The sequence below is a fragment of the Esox lucius genome, chromosome 5, assembly GCF_011004845.1.
Source record: "Esox lucius isolate fEsoLuc1 chromosome 5, fEsoLuc1.pri, whole genome shotgun sequence".
NCBI lineage: Eukaryota > Metazoa > Chordata > Actinopteri > Esociformes > Esocidae > Esox > Esox lucius.
In genome coordinates this window covers 25,564,578-25,581,299 of record NC_047573.1, presented here as the reverse complement: position 1 = coordinate 25,581,299, position 16,722 = coordinate 25,564,578, and the positions used below count along the sequence as shown (strand labels likewise).

General features: G+C 42.6%; 2 protein-coding genes across 4 annotated transcripts; one reads left to right on the top strand and one right to left on the bottom strand.

Moving 5' to 3' along the window:
- Positions 1–1,777: 1,777 nt before the first annotated feature.
- Positions 1,778–10,143, bottom strand: mfsd1l (major facilitator superfamily domain containing 1-like). Of its 3 annotated transcripts, none has more exons than XM_010905041.3 (13): positions 10,073–10,143; positions 9,301–9,401; positions 8,832–8,941; positions 8,691–8,746; positions 8,396–8,539; positions 8,147–8,305; positions 7,710–7,825; positions 7,340–7,440; positions 6,916–7,027; positions 6,500–6,637; positions 6,202–6,341; positions 4,701–4,812; positions 1,778–2,894 (listed from the first exon to the last, which is right to left on the bottom strand). In XM_010905041.3, exons 1-13 carry the CDS (start codon positions 10,116–10,118, stop codon positions 2,751–2,753), a joined length of 1,479 nt encoding a protein of 492 aa, XP_010903343.2. In that variant the 5' UTR covers positions 10,119–10,143; the 3' UTR covers positions 1,778–2,750. The 3 variants fall into 3 exon arrangements, with proteins under 3 accessions (XP_010903343.2, XP_010903349.2, XP_028975973.2); XM_010905047.3 differs by lacking the exon at positions 10,073–10,143 and adding an exon at positions 9,821–10,064; XM_029120140.2 differs by lacking the exons at positions 8,691–8,746; positions 9,301–9,401; positions 10,073–10,143 and having other exon boundaries at positions 8,832–8,935.
- A 1,833-nt stretch (positions 10,144–11,976) lies between these two features.
- On the top strand, positions 11,977–15,918 carry LOC105031015. Its single transcript, XM_034292395.1, has 4 exons — positions 11,977–12,055; positions 12,368–12,489; positions 13,415–15,751; positions 15,846–15,918. Exons 1-3 carry the CDS (start codon positions 11,977–11,979, stop codon positions 15,692–15,694), a joined length of 2,481 nt encoding a protein of 826 aa, XP_034148286.1. The 3' UTR covers positions 15,695–15,751; positions 15,846–15,918.
- The last annotated feature ends 804 nt before the right edge of the window (positions 15,919–16,722 follow it).

The window sequence follows — 16,722 nt, the reverse complement described above, 5'->3', positions numbered from 1 at the left end:
ATACACTATTCTGCCCCATTAAAACATATTGTATCCCATAGCATATTGCCTATGCAGTGCCAAAGTTAGGGGTGAGGAATATAGCTTGACCCTATTCTGATTTGTGCCAATTCATTAAAAATGGAAAATGAAATAATTAAAAAAACAAGTATTCAGATAGTTTGTCATCACACTCCAAATTGAGCTCAAATGCATCCTGTGTCCTTTCATAACATTTGAGATGTCTGTACAACCTTTTTGGAGTCCACCTGTGGAACATTCAATTGATTTGACATGATTTGGAAAGGCACTTCAGTATAAGGTCCTGCACTTTGGTCGAGGCATAAATCTAGGGAACGTTACAACCAAAAAGTGTTAAAACATTGAAAGGTCCCAGGAGCACAATGGGTTCCATCATTGTGAAATGGAAGAAGTTTGGAAACACTAAGACTCTTCCAGGTGACGACCTTGTGAAGCTGGTTAAGAAAACGTGAAGAATGTGCAAAGCTGTCATCAAGGAAAAGGGTGACTACTTACAATCTGAAATATAAATGTATTTTGATTTGTTTAACACCTTTTGGGTTATTTCATAGTTTTGATGTCTTCACTGTTATTCAGCGATTTGGTGGAAGAGGATCTCTGACATTTCTTGTGCCCTGTTTAAACTTAGGAGGTCATGAGCCCTTGGACCACACGTCAGGACTACCAGGCCCGAACGACTCATAGATGTTTCTTTTCAAAGTCCTCTTGGTTGTGTTGGAGGTTAGGTTGCCGCCAGATGATTCTTCCAGCCAGAAGAGGACTGGCCATCCATCCCTCAGAGTCCAGTCCTATTAGGGAGTTTTTCCTAGCCACTGTGCATCAACCCAGTTGTTGCTTGCTTGTTGGGGTTTCAGGCTGGGTATCTATAAAGGTGCTTTGTGATAACTGCGGATACAAAAAGGACTTTATAAAATACATTTGATTTAGTAAAAGTAAAGAAATACCATTGAATGAATAGGTGTGTACGTTAAAATGCATTTTTAAAACAGACTGTCGATCTGCATACAGAACCAGTCCAGGCCAAACAAGCCATGTAAAGGATGTGAATACTAAACAGTAGTACATTTTATTATTTTAATCCATTCCAAGACATTTGGTGTCCTGAAATAAGGGGACTATCTATATGATAAATTTCAAATGGTAAAGTGAATGTACAAAAATACCATCCAATAAAGCTGAAAATATATTCATCCTCATAGCAATTATTTGATTCTAAAATGTAGCTTCTAGAAATTTACATAGTAAGCATCCAGAATTTACCTCCACATTCCATAATATGTATTCATTTCATTTTCCGTTCTTGTGTTTTCAATGTGATTTCTGATCAGATAGCATCTAAACTTCCCCTTCATATCCATCCTTCTGAATATCCGTCATGGTTTCATTCAGCTTAGTCTTCTCCAGTGGAGAATCATTGAGACTGCTGGTGGGCTACTGGCTATACACAATTGATATTTTACACTCTAATCTGATTTTTACATTTATGTTTTTAGAAATCCTATGGTGTCTGTTTGCAATGATATATTCCCAGATGACACCATAGAATCCAGAGAACAGTAAGATACTAAAAAAGTGACTGATAAGAACTGATAAGAAACTAATCATAATGCCTGCTCTGATTTTCTTTTAAGCAGCCATTTATACATACAGTATGAAAACATTTTATGCACAGAAATACAGCTATGATAAGTACACCTAGTCATTAGGCTTCTCAGTGTGAAAACAATCTTCCTTAAAAGACAAGTACTCCAGGACATTAAAGACAACACCTTTTTATTGGTGATGTTTTGGCAGTGTAAAACAAAATAATTCCAATTCCCTTATTGTAGTATCACAATGACAATGTTCAACTCTTGCATGCCAAGTCAAGAGCTGGTATCTGTAATAAAAGCAGCTTTAAAAAAAGTTTACATTAGTTTTGATCATAAATGCAGTAATTACAATAATAACCTGCTACACATTATCAACAGAAAGTTACAACCAAAACAGAACAGTATCTATAAAACACATTTTTGCCAAATCCGCACAGCATTTGCACATGGTGAAAAATATTCAACTGTAAGGCATGTTCCACTTGTTGCAGCAGTGATGAACACTTATTGGCTTTGTATTGAGCACTCATTGGCCAGTGATGAATAACATTGGCCTTGAACCTGGGCAAATGTCTCCATTGACACAAACGTAATGTTTGATGCCAGATAAGAGTAGAATAATACACAAGATTATGAACCATTAATTGAGAGGATCTCATGTCCATTCTCAGATTTAAAAATGTTCCCTTGACAAATACTGTTTAAAACCCTAGTAAAAAAGAAAAGCAATTGAGATATATACAGTGCAGTAACACATATTTGAAAACAATCCGATTTTCAGCATATTTGCATTTTTAACGGTCTGTGAAATAGTGGGTTGTTTGACTGAAGAACAACAAATCTTAAGATTTGTGATTGTTCAGGTCAAATTCCAAAATTATACCCGAACGAGAAGTTGTGGCAAATGTTGAAACCAACAGCTGATGCTCGAAAACCAAAATCAAAATATTGTGTTTGTTTGGACTCAGGATCCCTCATCCGATACTAGATTTTGGTTGATGACCTGATAACACGGTGTATAACATCTGCAGAAAATCTGACATGGGAGCAAAAAAAGTGTCCAAGGCACAAAAATAAAGAAATAAAATCAATTTGGGTAAATATGTCAACACAGAAGCAGACTTTTCTACAAGATGATTAGGAATTGTTAATGGAGGGTGAACCAACAGACCCCTCCTCCTCATTCTGGCCCTCTTCTCCCTCCACGAGAGGTTCTCTGTCTGAAGGTGTGCTGGGGGGCAAAGCGCCAGACCTCTTGGACATCTTGTTCAGCATCCCACCCTGAGGACATAAGACGAATGTCTTGTTTTTTTTTTTCCATGTAGAAAAATTACACTCCTGTTCAAAAGTTTGGGGTCACTTATCAATGTCCTTGTTTTCAAAAGGAAAGCACTTTTTAACCCATTGAAATAACATCAAAATGATCAGAAATACAGTGTAGACATTGTTAATGTTACAAATGACTACTGTAGCTGGAAACGTCTGATTTTTAATGGACTATCTACATATGTATAGAGGCCCATAATCAGCAACCATCAGTCTGTGTTCCAATGGCACATGGTGTTTGCTAATCCAAGTTGATCATTTTTAAAGGCTAATTGATGATTACGAAACACTTTTGCAATTATGTTAGCACACCTAAAACTGTTGTGCTGATTAAAGAAGCAATAGACTAGCAATAGACTAGCATCAGCAATTGTGGGTACGATTATAGTCTCAAAGTCTCCAAAAATTTAAAACTTTCTTCTGAAACTCAACAGTCTATTCTCGTTCTGAGAAATGAAGGCTATCCATGCGAGATACTGCCAACAAGATCGTACTACTCCTTTCACAGAACAGCGCAAACTGGTTCTAACCAGAATAGAAAGAGGGGGAGGCCCCAGTGCACAACTGAGCAAGAGGACAAATACATTAGAGAGTGTCTAGTTTGAGAAACAGCCGCCTCTCATCCTCACCTCATCCTCACCTCCATTAAATAGTACCTGCAAAACACCTGTCTTAATATCAACAGGCGACTCCGGGATGCTGGCCTACTAGGCAGAGTTGCAAAGAAAAAGCCATATCTCAGACTGACCAATAAAAAAAAAAGATTAGTTTTGGGCAAAATAACTCGGACACTGGACAGAGAAAGATTGGAAAAAAGTGTTATGGACAGAAATCTATGTTTGAGGTATTCGGATAACAAAGATGAACATACATCAGACACAGACCAAACGAAAAGATGCTGGAAGAGTGCTTGATGCCAAATGTCAAGCATGGTGGAGGCAATTTGATGGTCTGGGGGTGCTTTGGTGGTGGTGAAGTGGGAGATTTATACAGAGTAAAGGGGATCTTGAAGAAGAAAGGCAATCACTCAATTTAGCAATGCCTTGGCAAACCCAAAGTGCTTGATTGGAGCAAATTTTCTCCTACAACAGGACAATGCACAAAGCACAGTTCCAAACTATACAATAACTATTTAGGGAAGAATCAGTCAGCTGGTGGCCACTCTATAATGGAGTGGTCAGCACAGTCACTAGATCTCAACCCTATTGCGCTGTTGTGGGAGCAGCTTGACCGTATGGTACGTAAGAAGTGCCCATCAAGCCAATTCAACTAGTGGGAGGTGCTTTGAGAAGCATGGGGTGAAATCTCTTCAAATTACTTCAACACACTGACAACTAGAATGCCAAAGGTCTCAGAGCAAGGGGCAAGGCTCTAATTGCAGCAAATGGAGGATTCTTTGACAAAAGCAAAGCAATTATTATTTCAATTGGAAAAAATATTATTTCTAACCCAATGACTGTATTTCCTATTCATTTTGCTATATTTCCTATTCATTTCATGTATGTTTTCATGGAAAACAAGGACATTTCTAAGTGACCCCAAACTTTTGCACGGTAGTGTATATTGACTAAAGAACATCCTAAAAGCTGAAATAAACATCAAACTAGCAACTACGGATATCATTTGACATAAAAACAGCTGATTTCTGGTGCTGTGACTATACTGAACAGCAAAAATTTATAAAATATATAAAGGCAGGAAAAATAGGAAATGAAGGGGGGATACAGGAAGTGGAGGACAGATGTAGGAAGTGAATCTGACCTGCCGGTGGTCTACCACGTTGAGCAGCACGGAGGTGATGATACAAGCAATGGTGTTGGCCAGCATGAAGATCATCATCTGCTGCCAGCGCCACAGTGGGATCTTAGAATCACTACACACACATAGTTAACATGGTCATAACATTATGTCAAAACCATTTATACACAGTCTGTTGACATCACATATATACTGACTAGCTCATTAGGGACGACTAAACAGCACTGACGAAGGTGGCATATTCCTAGATCAACTAACCACCTCCACCAACACAACACCTTTGATTATTCTGACCCATAAAAATGAAAATGTGTCTGATCCCATAGCACACTGTCTCTCTAAGGGTGTGCTGGGTGTTGGCCTATTAATAAGTGCCCAAAGTTAAGGGCAAGAGAGGGTTAGCTTGAACCTGCCCAGCACAACTCTCAAAAGCATGTTGGAAAGACAAAAACAGCCCCAAATCTCCCTCAAAGCCATCTTACATATAGTCTGCTCGAGAAGTAGTGGCACCCTTAGTGCAACTGACCGAAAGTTAATGCAAAAATATTAACACCCCAAACAATGAGACAAACAATCCCCACAGTAAAATATGGAGTGTCATTGATGCTTTGGGGCTGTTTTGCTACTAGTGGTCAAGAGGCTCTGGTTAAGATTGATGGCATGATGAATTCCTCCATCTTAGGAATTTTTTAGCCCAAAACTTGGTTGCCAGGAGACTGAGACTTGGTTGTGGATGGACCTTTCAGTAAGACCATGTAACAAACATACACCAAAATCATCACAGAAAATGTACGTTTTACATTAGCCACCTCAGTCACCGTACTTGAGTCCAACTGAGAACCTGTGGTCTGAATTGAAGAGAGTGGTATGCAAGCGCAAATGTACAATTAACAAGGCTCTTAATGTTCTCAATAGAGGAGTGGTGCACCATCCCTCCAAATGTTTGTGTCAACCTAGTCTGACTTAACAGGAACAGGCTCAGTGCTGTCATCCATTGCAGGGAAAACATCCCAAAATGTTCACTGTAGGGGTGACGATATTAGGGGTACCCGGCATCACAGGGGGGCAAAAGGGGGCAGTACCTCTCCAGAATCTGTGCTGCCCCATTTCCCCATAAACACTGCAAATGGTATATGAATTAGATATACGCCCCCTCATTTATAAGAAATCCCCCCTCAGTCATTTGATCCTGCAGCCGGGCCTGTCTTCTTATAAGAAGGAAAAGATCGAGCAATCCAATAACATGTTTTGTGTTAATTACATTTTATGGCTCCTCATTATGTTTAAGCCCAAAATTAGAATGTTTGTGTAGTTTATTTTTCACATTCCTTTTCGCTCAATTTGAGGAAGGTTGCCAATACTTGAGTTGACTATAATGTATGTAGCAGATAACCTACATGTTTCTGATTAATAGTAGCAATTGAGGGCGGCACATTTGATCTTGTCTACACAGAACCTCTAGAACCAGGCCAGCCTCACATCACTGTGTTGCAGTTTACTCTACCTTGACTTTGTTCCCAAGATCTGACCCACAACCAGGTTGGATATGCCAATTCCTATCATCTGTACTGAGGTAGCAAGACCCATAGCTGTCCCAAGGGTTGCCTGAGGGACCACAAGGGGAATAGAGGGCCACATGCTTGCCTGAAGAAGAAAAAAAAACATTCCACTTAGGATGCAAATATATCTTCACTGTGCTTCAATTAAAAAATTATGTAATGGGCATGAAAATGTCAGGACCTTTTGCATCATTTCATTATACATTTGAATATTCTGTTGAACTCTTCAGTGGGGCTACTCACAGCTGCAAAGGAGTAGGTGACCCCCAGCCAGATGGTGGAGACCAGAGGGGGGACAAAGGTGAAGGCCAAAAGGCCAAAGACAGGCAGGGTGAGGACAGCACAAGCCACAGCTAAGACCCCACGCAGGCCCACATAGTCCTGCAACAAACACACACAAAGTGTTGACAAGAGAACAACTGTAATAACACTGAACACAGCTGATGTAAGAAGAGCTGTAGGAATTAATGGGATTTTACCGTCAGACAACATTACCAACACACTGTGTTTTAAAACGTTAATATAGAAAATAAAATACGGAAATATGTAACTAGACAAATAGTAAACATACCACAAAGCAGTTTTTTGTTTTTATTAGGCTTTCGCGGATTCAGGTAAAGATGTCATGTGCAGCCTTCTGTAAAGTAACGCTGACTTACGATGAGAATTCCCACAAAGGCGGAGAGGACCAGGGAGGAGTCATACACTGCCCCAGCGATGTAGCTTGCCTCCGTCTGGGTGTAGTCACTGTACTTGTCTTGTATGAACTTACTGAAAAGGTAGACAGAGGAACCGCATACGGTTTCAACATGAAACCTTCAGCACTGTGGGTCTGATTTAAGTTGGCAAAGCGCTGGGAACTTTCAAAAAATTCCCATATTCTGACCGATTTAGAATAGAAGAAAACAGAATTCCAGAATCCTACTTAAAGGAAATTAGAAAATATGGGCATCTAAAAAAAAAAGTTTTGCATTTCATCTCTTAGTGTGGAAATGTAAGATTTGTTTGTGTGTATTTGTAGGCGTGTCGATCTGTTTAGTACGTGTGTCTGTGTGTGAGCTATGTGCATGTGTATGTCATTACCTAGCATCAGCTATGAAGGGAAAGATGCCGTTGTAGAAGAACATAATGGTAAGAACCAGCAGCCAGTATCTGAGAGACAGCAGCTTTACGTCCTGAATCCTCTACACACAGAAAGACACCCAGACACCCACAAATAGACTTATCAGACTGATCCTGTCAAACGCATATGGAAATGACAGAATGTTTTCATTAGGGCAAACAATGGAAATCGTTTGAACTGCTTCGCCAGTGGCAACGGTCCGTGTCTCCACTTAAGCTGCCTATACTATACTAATGTCAGTAACAGCCTTGCAATAAAACAAAAATAAGGAGAGTGATTGTTTGAATCTTTTGATGCCTAATGAACACCGCCCAAGCCTGTTCAACTCACCACTTTGCGTGACTCTGCCTGAATGACCCCATCTAATCCCAGCTGCGTCATGCCCACCTTGTCCAGGGCACTGACCGTGATGGCAGACAGGAAGCCCAGCACACACAGCAAGGTACCTGCCCACACACGTATACACACCCCTTGGCAGTCACAACTAATGTCAAATTATATATATATATTAACTGAATGCACAGGCAGATAATAACAATACAACGTTCACCATCGCCAAACCCTCTACTGCTCGTACAAAACGTCCGCCATTCTCCTAATTGTGTCAGCTTGAATTAGCCTTCAAAAATCAAATGTGTGTTGTGTGTTATTTTTATTATTATTTTTGTATAGTCAGTATTACTATTAGTTTTACTTGGTAAACATCTTAAATAAAAAAAGGACGTTTTGTGTCCCGTAAACTAAAACGTGCCCATTTTATCCCCTACCTCCCCACAAGGTCCACTGCAAGCCGTATTCCGACTGAAACCTCTGGGTAAGGAAGAAGTTGAGGACAGAGCCCAGGCGGGAAAAGGCAAGGGTCAGTCCGAAAGCCAGGGCCAGCTCCTTCCCCCGGAACCAGAACGCTGTGATTCGGTTCTGGACGACTGAGGAACAGAGATAGGGTACTTAGCGATAGGGAAGAGGATTTCTTAGAGTACACACTAGAGTGGGAAGAGGTATTACAGAGGCCTTACTGGTGAGGGATCCATTTCCAGAGCCGAACAGCAGGCGACCGGTGAGCATGAGAGGGAGCAGGTAGGCTGTTCCTTTGAAGTGAGAGCCCAGAGCAAAGATCGCTGACCCCAGTACACAGAGTAAGGAGAACAGAAAGACCCCAACTACAGAAGAAAAGAAGAGAAGAACCAACATTCCATTCAGCACTTAGAGAACGGCGCATGGCTTCTTGTAATATATCAATGAATGTGAATTCAAAGATGAAAAACGCCACTGTGAGTTCACGCTTGAATGTAGTGGACAACAGTGACTTACAGCGGTTGCCCAGTTTGTCAATAAGGAACCCGGCCATTATAACCACCACTGCATTGCTGTTGCCATGACAAAGAGACAGGCGTTAAGACACGGGCCTTGTGGTTCATTATTTCATGGAATACGGCAGCTGTTTAAACTCACGTCCAAGCGTAGATGGCATACAGCAGGTTATACTGCTGAGGCGTCATCCCTAGCCCCTCCACACAATCCACAGTCCCATTGGATAGTGTTGTATTGGGACATGTTATATTCTGCGCATGGGGGGAAATTAGCAGTGAATATTTTAATACCAACTGTAACCAAATCTTCCTTGTGCAGAAAGTGTCATTCATGATTGCAACACAAAGCGCTAGTTATTTATTAAGCCCAATCTGTAGAATGAATAGGAAATGAGTCCATCTGTGGCCTAGGTTGATCCTACAGTGTACTGCTGTAAAGTGGGGTGAGATCCGGCCCGTAACTCTCTCAACAAAAATAAATTATCTTTCATACCTTCCTATCAAATAATGAATAATATGCCAGAAAATCATAGCTTTATGAAATAAAGAACAGGCTACATTAGTGAGGTTGCTACTTTCACACACATTATTGATCAAGATAAGCAACTCACCCCTTGGAACTGCTCCTGGAGGACACTAGGGATGTCAAAGCAGAAGTAGGAGCCAAACGTGAGGAGACAGTTAAAGAACAATACCAGGAACCGGTAGTATGCTGTGAGAACACAGGACAGATGGTAAATGACACGTGAAATCCAACCTGGTGGTCGCCAAGCCTGATCCTGGAAAATCTACCGGTATGTAGGCTTTCTGCTTCTGCCAAGCCCGTACAGTGCTTTACTCAAATCAGACAGTTAATCTAGGTTTCACTGGGCAGATGATCTGTTGAATCACTTGGTTACAGCTGGGGTGGAACAAATACATACACACCCTGTACTTCACAGATATTTGACGAAACTTTATAATATTCGATTCCTGATTCATGTTAGGAGTAACCATATTAAAAATAAAGTATTCGTGGAGTTTGCAAAAACAATATGAGCAGAAATGTTGATGCACATTAGAAAAGCGGACTGACATTTACTCCATTAACCGAGAAAACAAAATACATGTACCCTGCACACCACCACATACCTTTCTCAGCTGGCTCCGCCATAGTAAACAACAAAAAGATACAAAAACAAATCAACCTAAATGCCCATTTATTGTTTTATGTCTGTTTCAAAAGAAAATAATGGTTATTTGGTCAATCACAGCATTCAAATCTGCAACTAAACAGATGGGTCGCTCTTAAAAGTATATACATAGGGTTTCATTTGACACCTTTTCAACATACGGATCGCTTACAAGTCGCTGAATGCGCCCAAAAAGTACAAGAACACTCACAGCCCTCGTGCACCAACGTCACATCCTTGCTGACACCGTTCCTCATTTGGATTGGTTATCCAGCTCCTATCAGCTCAGTAGGGACGTATTGTTTACAATCCAGTATTTAAAAGGTATATTTAAAATGATATTTGATTGAACATGTTCATGGTTATTTAAATTAAGATTAATGTTAAACGTTCTTAAATGTTCATATATTTCAAATAAGGTCACTGACCAATCAATGAATACCTGTGGCCGTCAATTGATCTAACAACATATAGTACGGTCTTTGCAAGCTAAGGCAAGGATCATTCACTTTATATCCCTGGCAGGTTGTCCACCATCTGCTGTTCAAATTAAATAATTCTAATCCAATAATAGTTTAGGTCGTGCATTCCAACACACGTACGTGGCACGTACAGTAGCTTGTTGGATTTGCCATTGAAAATAGACTGTTACAAACTGCCAGGTTGATGATGACCGGCGTTGGGATTGTGAAGGGGTTTGGTTGATCGGAGTAAATTAAATTTCACGTTTATGTATATAAACGTGACATTTTATGTATGTGTATAGAGTTCACACACACAATCTTATGAATTTAGACAAAAAGCACACCCATCGATAATTGAACATTTATTTTAGCAGAGACCAAAAGGACAGTGTCTTTCTGGCGTCTGTGGTTTAAAGTGCAATGCCGAAGATTGCATGTAAGCAAAAACAAATGTTTGTCAACCTTTCAATATCTTCCGATCCACATGATGTAAGACATACCAAAACTTTATTTCTAGTTACTTTACGAACTAAACGTTAAACTTTAACAATTTTTTCTGATGTTAAAGCTGTTAATTATTAAAAAAGTTGTCAATATATTTAAAATGTTTATAGATACCTTTTCAGTTGACATAAACTTCTAAAACCACTTGGACTTTAGCCACTAACCTTATTTCTCTAGTACATTCTCTAGTTCTCTAGTACATTCACTGGTAACACTTCATTTGCATAGTAAATCTGTAGATGCTAAACATACTATCTACAGACTTTTTAAAATAATCCTGAAAAATCCCTTATTTTACATGATTTTATGTTTTTATAAAATTTTATGACCTTTTTTTATCCTTTCATACCAAATTGTTTATTGCTTGCGATCCATTTGAGCCAGGATACATGATTCGTAAAATTAGAAAATTAGAATACAGTACTGGGTGTACTTTGACCGAAACTGAAGTTGTTAGGTACATGTCTTAAGCTTGTACAAACAAAACATATACTATTTTCTAATTGTAAATATGGTGCAAAAAAATTAAGTTGGCATAACTCTATCATTGGATTTTTATGAAGAAAATAACATCTCAAAACATTGAGTTTTGCCGATTGCACATTTAAACCGTCTCGTAGCCGGAACAAGAATTCAAAGGGTGTAACCTGATCTCTACATATAATCAGATGAAGGTAGAGATGATTATACACATTGACGAGCAAACTGAATATCAAATATAAAACCACATTTTCTGCGGTGACTTGAAATGAGGCCACTGAATTACAGAACGCGAATTTACGTTTGTCCCTTCAAGCGCTCCTTCTAAAATGTGATACTGATATTATTGCCAGTGAGCTGCACGGACATTCAAAATGTAATCAGGTTTATTCTGCTGGTTTAGGTGTGCATTTTTTATATATATATATATATAATGCATTACTTTATATTTGGTGGAAAATAAATATGTCTGTTTTGAAAAGAGCTAACACATGGGAAATATCTGATTCAGAGGGCGAAAGCGATGCTGAAAATAAACAAGCAATCAAATGCCTCGCGTTTACCCATCAGGATGATGATAGCAAAGAAACAGCGACCGCCAGTTGTTGTACTGACGAAAAGAACAACAAAGACGACAACACAGATTGCAAAACCGAACCAATAGGTGATGCATTGGTGGCTCCACAACCCACCCAGTCTGGTACCCCAAGTCCGCGGAGAAAACGCCGAACTAAAGAGGAAATTGAGTTAGACAAACAAAGAGCTGAAGAGAGGAAAGATGCCAGGGAGAAACTCAAAAGGGAAAGGGACAAAGAGAAACGAGAGAGACGAGAAGAGCAACAGAGGAGGAAAGAAGCTGCGGAACGTCTGAAGAGTTTCAGACCCGAGAACTGTTTGAAGTGCCTTACTGTCCGTTTAGATCCAGGTGATTGGTTGTCTGTGGAACTGGGAGGGGTTCAGAATGTGTTAAATGAGACCGAACACTGCTGGAGACCGTATTCAATGCATCCCATGACGTGTGTTTGTGTGTCTGCTGGATGTGTGTTTCGACTCCGCAGCTCTGCTGCAGGATGATGGGTCGGATGTGTTGCTGGGAACTTTGTCTGCGCTCGAGTGGACAAGCAGCATTGAGACACAGCTGCTCACCCGTAGTATAACTTGGACCAGAGATCTACCCCAGGTAACTACCATAAACATAGACCATGCCATCTCCACAACATAAGCTTAATGTTCCCCACCAGAGTCCTTAACCCTCATTGACAAGATTTAGGATTTATTAAGAAACGAAGCAGTGGCTTCTCTTCCTGGGGTCCAAATAGGAATCAAAACCCAATAGAAATAAAATGTGTTAAATACAGCATACACTGTATTTAGCACACTACATTTACATTAAAATGTTGTCAGAAAGCAGACACCCATGCCCATCTCAAGACAGCCAGGCGAGAAGACCACACCTGTATTGCAGTTATAACCACATCACTGCCTAATATGTAACACTATGTAACAGTATTTGTGTCACCACAGGGCTTACCTTTTTATTTTGTTATATTATAACCTATTCATGATCATGGCCTTGCCTCATCGCCAAAACAGAGTGGCAAGTTTGGGAGAGTCAAAGTTCAAGCACGTGTCCTCCAATGCTTCTAGTCAAACTGCTTGCTCATCCATTACATTTTTGGTCGGGCAGCATATGCTGTATGTGAATTCATACACAAAACCCATGCATGCAGTTGTTTTTTTTAATGTTTTTATTGATTCAGTGACCTTGAATGGCAGTGAGTTCCAAACCAGTAGGAAAAAAATATGTGCTCAGTCCTGAATGTTGCTCTGGATAAGAATGTCTGCTAAATTACTTCAATGGACGATCTCTGCGTTGTCATGGTTCAATGTCCTACTTGCATGTCCCAGCTTCCATTCTGGACCTGGGGACTGTGAAGAGAACTCTTTCAGTAACGGGTTCCTGAACTGTGCCGACTGCCTGAACAAGTGTGGTACCATTAACGCGTTAGGCAAGTTCCAAAAGAAATGCAGGAGGGACTGACGTGCATGTCGTTGATACTCCCCCTCCAGGTGGGAACCTCTAAAATGTGTCTTGGTGTTGGCAGGGGGAAGACTGCAGTGGACCAGTGGAGGAAGAGCAGGTCATGCTGGTCTCAGGTGTGACCGACTTCCTGGATGTAGTGAATTCAGTCCAACAGGTGAGCTTCGATTTCCTGGATGTAGTGGTCTCAGTCCAACAGGTGAGCTTCGACGTCCTGGATGTTGTGGTCTCAGTCCAACAGGTGAGCTTCGACGTCCTGGATGTAGTGGTCTCAGTCCAACAGGTGAGCTTCGACGTCCTGGATGTAGTGGTCTCAGTCCAACAGGTGAGCTTCGACGTCCTGGATGTAGTGGTCTCAGTCCAACAGGTGAGCTTCGACGTCCTGGATGTAGTGGTCTCAGTCCAACAGGTGAGCTTCGACGTCCTGGATGTAGTGGTCTCAGTCCAACAGGTGAGCTTCGACGTCCTGGATGTAGTGGTCTCAGTCCAACAGGTGAGCTTCGACGTCCTGGATGTAGTGGTCTCAGTCCAACAGGTGAGCTTCGACGTCCTGGATGTAGTGGTCTCAGTCCAACAGGTGAGCTTCGACGTCCTGGATGTAGTGGTCTCAGTCCAACAGGTGAGCTTCGACGTCCTGGATGTAGTGGTCTCAGTCCAACAGGTGAGCTTCGACGTCCTGGATGTAGTGGTCTCAGTCCAACAGGTGAGCTTCGACGTCCTGGATGTAGTGGTCTCAGTCCAACAGGTGAGCTTCGACGTCCTGGATGTAGTGGTCTCAGTCCAACAGGTGAGCTTCGACGTCCTGGATGTAGTGGTCTCAGTCCAACAGGTGAGCTTCGACGTCCTGGATGTAGTGGTCTCAGTCCAACAGGTGAGCTTCGACGTCCTGGATGTAGTGGTCTCAGTCCAACAGGTGAGCTTCGACGTCCTGGATGTAGTGGTCTCAGTCCAACAGGTGAGCTTCGACGTCCTGGATGTAGTGGTCTCAGTCCAACAGGTGAGCTTCGACGTCCTGGATGTAGTGGTCTCAGTCCAACAGGTGAGCTTCGACGTCCTGGATGTAGTGGTCTCAGTCCAACAGGTGAGCTTCGACGTCCTGGATGTAGTGGTCTCAGTCCAACAGGTGAGCTTCGACGTCCTGGATGTAGTGGTCTCAGTCCAACAGGTGAGCTTCGACGTCCTGGATGTAGTGGTCTCAGTCCAACAGGTGAGCTTCGATGTCCTGGATGTAGTGGTCTCAGTCCAACAGGTGAGCTTCGACGTCCTGGATGTAGTGGTCTCAGTCCAACAGGTGAGCTTCGACGTCCTGGATGTAGTGGTCTCAGTCCAACAGGTGAGCTTCGACGTCCTGGATGTAGTGGTCTCAGTCCAACAGGTGAGCTTCGACGTCCTGGATGTAGTGGTCTCAGTCCAACAGGTGAGCTTCGACGTCCTGGATGTAGTGGTCTCAGTCCAACAGGTGAGCTTCGACGTCCTGGATGTAGTGGTCTCAGTCCAACAGGTGAGCTTCGACGTCCTGGATGTAGTGGTCTCAGTCCAACAGGTGAGCTTCGACGTCCTGGATGTAGTGGTCTCAGTCCAACAGGTGAGCTTCGACGTCCTGGATGTAGTGGTCTCAGTCCAACAGGTGAGCTTCGACGTCCTGGATGTAGTGGTCTCAGTCCAACAGGTGAGCTTCGACGTCCTGGATGTAGTGGTCTCAGTCCAACAGGTGAGCTTCGACGTCCTGGATGTAGTGGTCTCAGTCCAACAGGTGAGCTTCGACGTCCTGGATGTAGTGGTCTCAGTCCAACAGGTGAGCTTCGACGTCCTGGATGTAGTGGTCTCAGTCCAACAGGTGAGCTTCGACGTCCTGGATGTAGTGGTCTCAGTCCAACAGGTGAGCTTCGACGTCCTGGATGTAGTGGTCTCAGTCCAACAGGTGAGCTTCGACGTCCTGGATGTAGTGGTCTCAGTCCAACAGGTGAGCTTCGACGTCCTGGATGTAGTGGTCTCAGTCCAACAGGTGAGCTTCGACGTCCTGGATGTAGTGGTCTCAGTCCAACAGGTGAGCTTCGACGTCCTGGATGTAGTGGTCTCAGTCCAACAGGTGAGCTTCGACGTCCTGGATGTAGTGGTCTCAGTCCAACAGGTGAGCTTCGACGTCCTGGATGTAGTGGTCTCAGTCCAACAGGTGAGCTTCGACGTCCTGGATGTAGTGGTCTCAGTCCAACAGGTGAGCTTCGACGTCCTGGATGTAGTGGTCTCAGTCCAATTCATCCACCCTGTTTTCCCAGACCCTGCGTGGCAACGGGGAGGAGTCAGGAGGGGATTCTTTCTTCAACCTCCTGTCCAAGTGCCTTAACCAAGACGCCAAGATGGTGGTCACACTTTTAGTGATGGGATCCAACCCAAATAACTGGTTAGTACAAGACCCGTCTTCGATTGTGTCTCTGGTTATTAGTCTTGTGGATGTTTGAATATTTACCAGGTTCTATGTTTGCGTTGGTCATCAGGACTGAGATGTGGGATGGATATGAGTCGAACCAAAGATCTCAGTTGGGAATGGAGGATCTGGACATTGAGGAGGTAAGGTCTTTTAACTCTAATGCATTAGTGTTACTTCTTTCCTCAATACACCTGTGTATCGGTTGGTGGTGTCATGGAGCTGGTTCACCTGTTCTCAGGTATTGGTTTACCTACAGCTGTACTGGAATGTTTCCGTGGTCTTCATGGACAACTGGCAAGAAGTCACAGACCATATTTCTTTTGTCACCAAGGCCTTGTCAAAGCGGCCATACAGGTACTAAGAACACTATTAACTGTTATTATTCTACACGTTTAAGCATTGATCAACTTGTTTCCCTGCCTGTTTGAATTGAATTTACCGCCTGTATTAGTGGTATCCCATGAAGACAGTTTTGGAGCGCTGCTAGCTTACTTTCTTTACGGTGATTAAAGGCTGTGCTTGGTGGCCTAGTCACCAACTGGAGATCTTGAGAAGCTATGTAGCGCACAGGCTTTTCTCCAGCCTGGCACCACCAAACCTAGGAAGCCAACTGATTATACGATTACGTTACAGGTGTGTTGGCTAAATCATTCCAGACACCCCTGTAGCTGTCCCGGGTTGACAAACCTCTGCGAGCAGTCCATTGGCATGTAGTCTATCTTTAAACAGCAGCTGCGCTTCTCCCACTCAACTGCAGGCTTCTGACGCAGCGCTGTGAGTTGCCGTTCTGCGTGGATGGCTCCTGGGCCAGTGGGGCACGCGTGGAGAGGGACGGGTCCCGGCTGCGTGAGGTGTGGAGCAGGCAGATAAATCAGCTGAACCGGGTCAGTACCGCTGTGGCGTCTACCGTGACCACGGCCTACCCTTCACCACTGCTACTACTA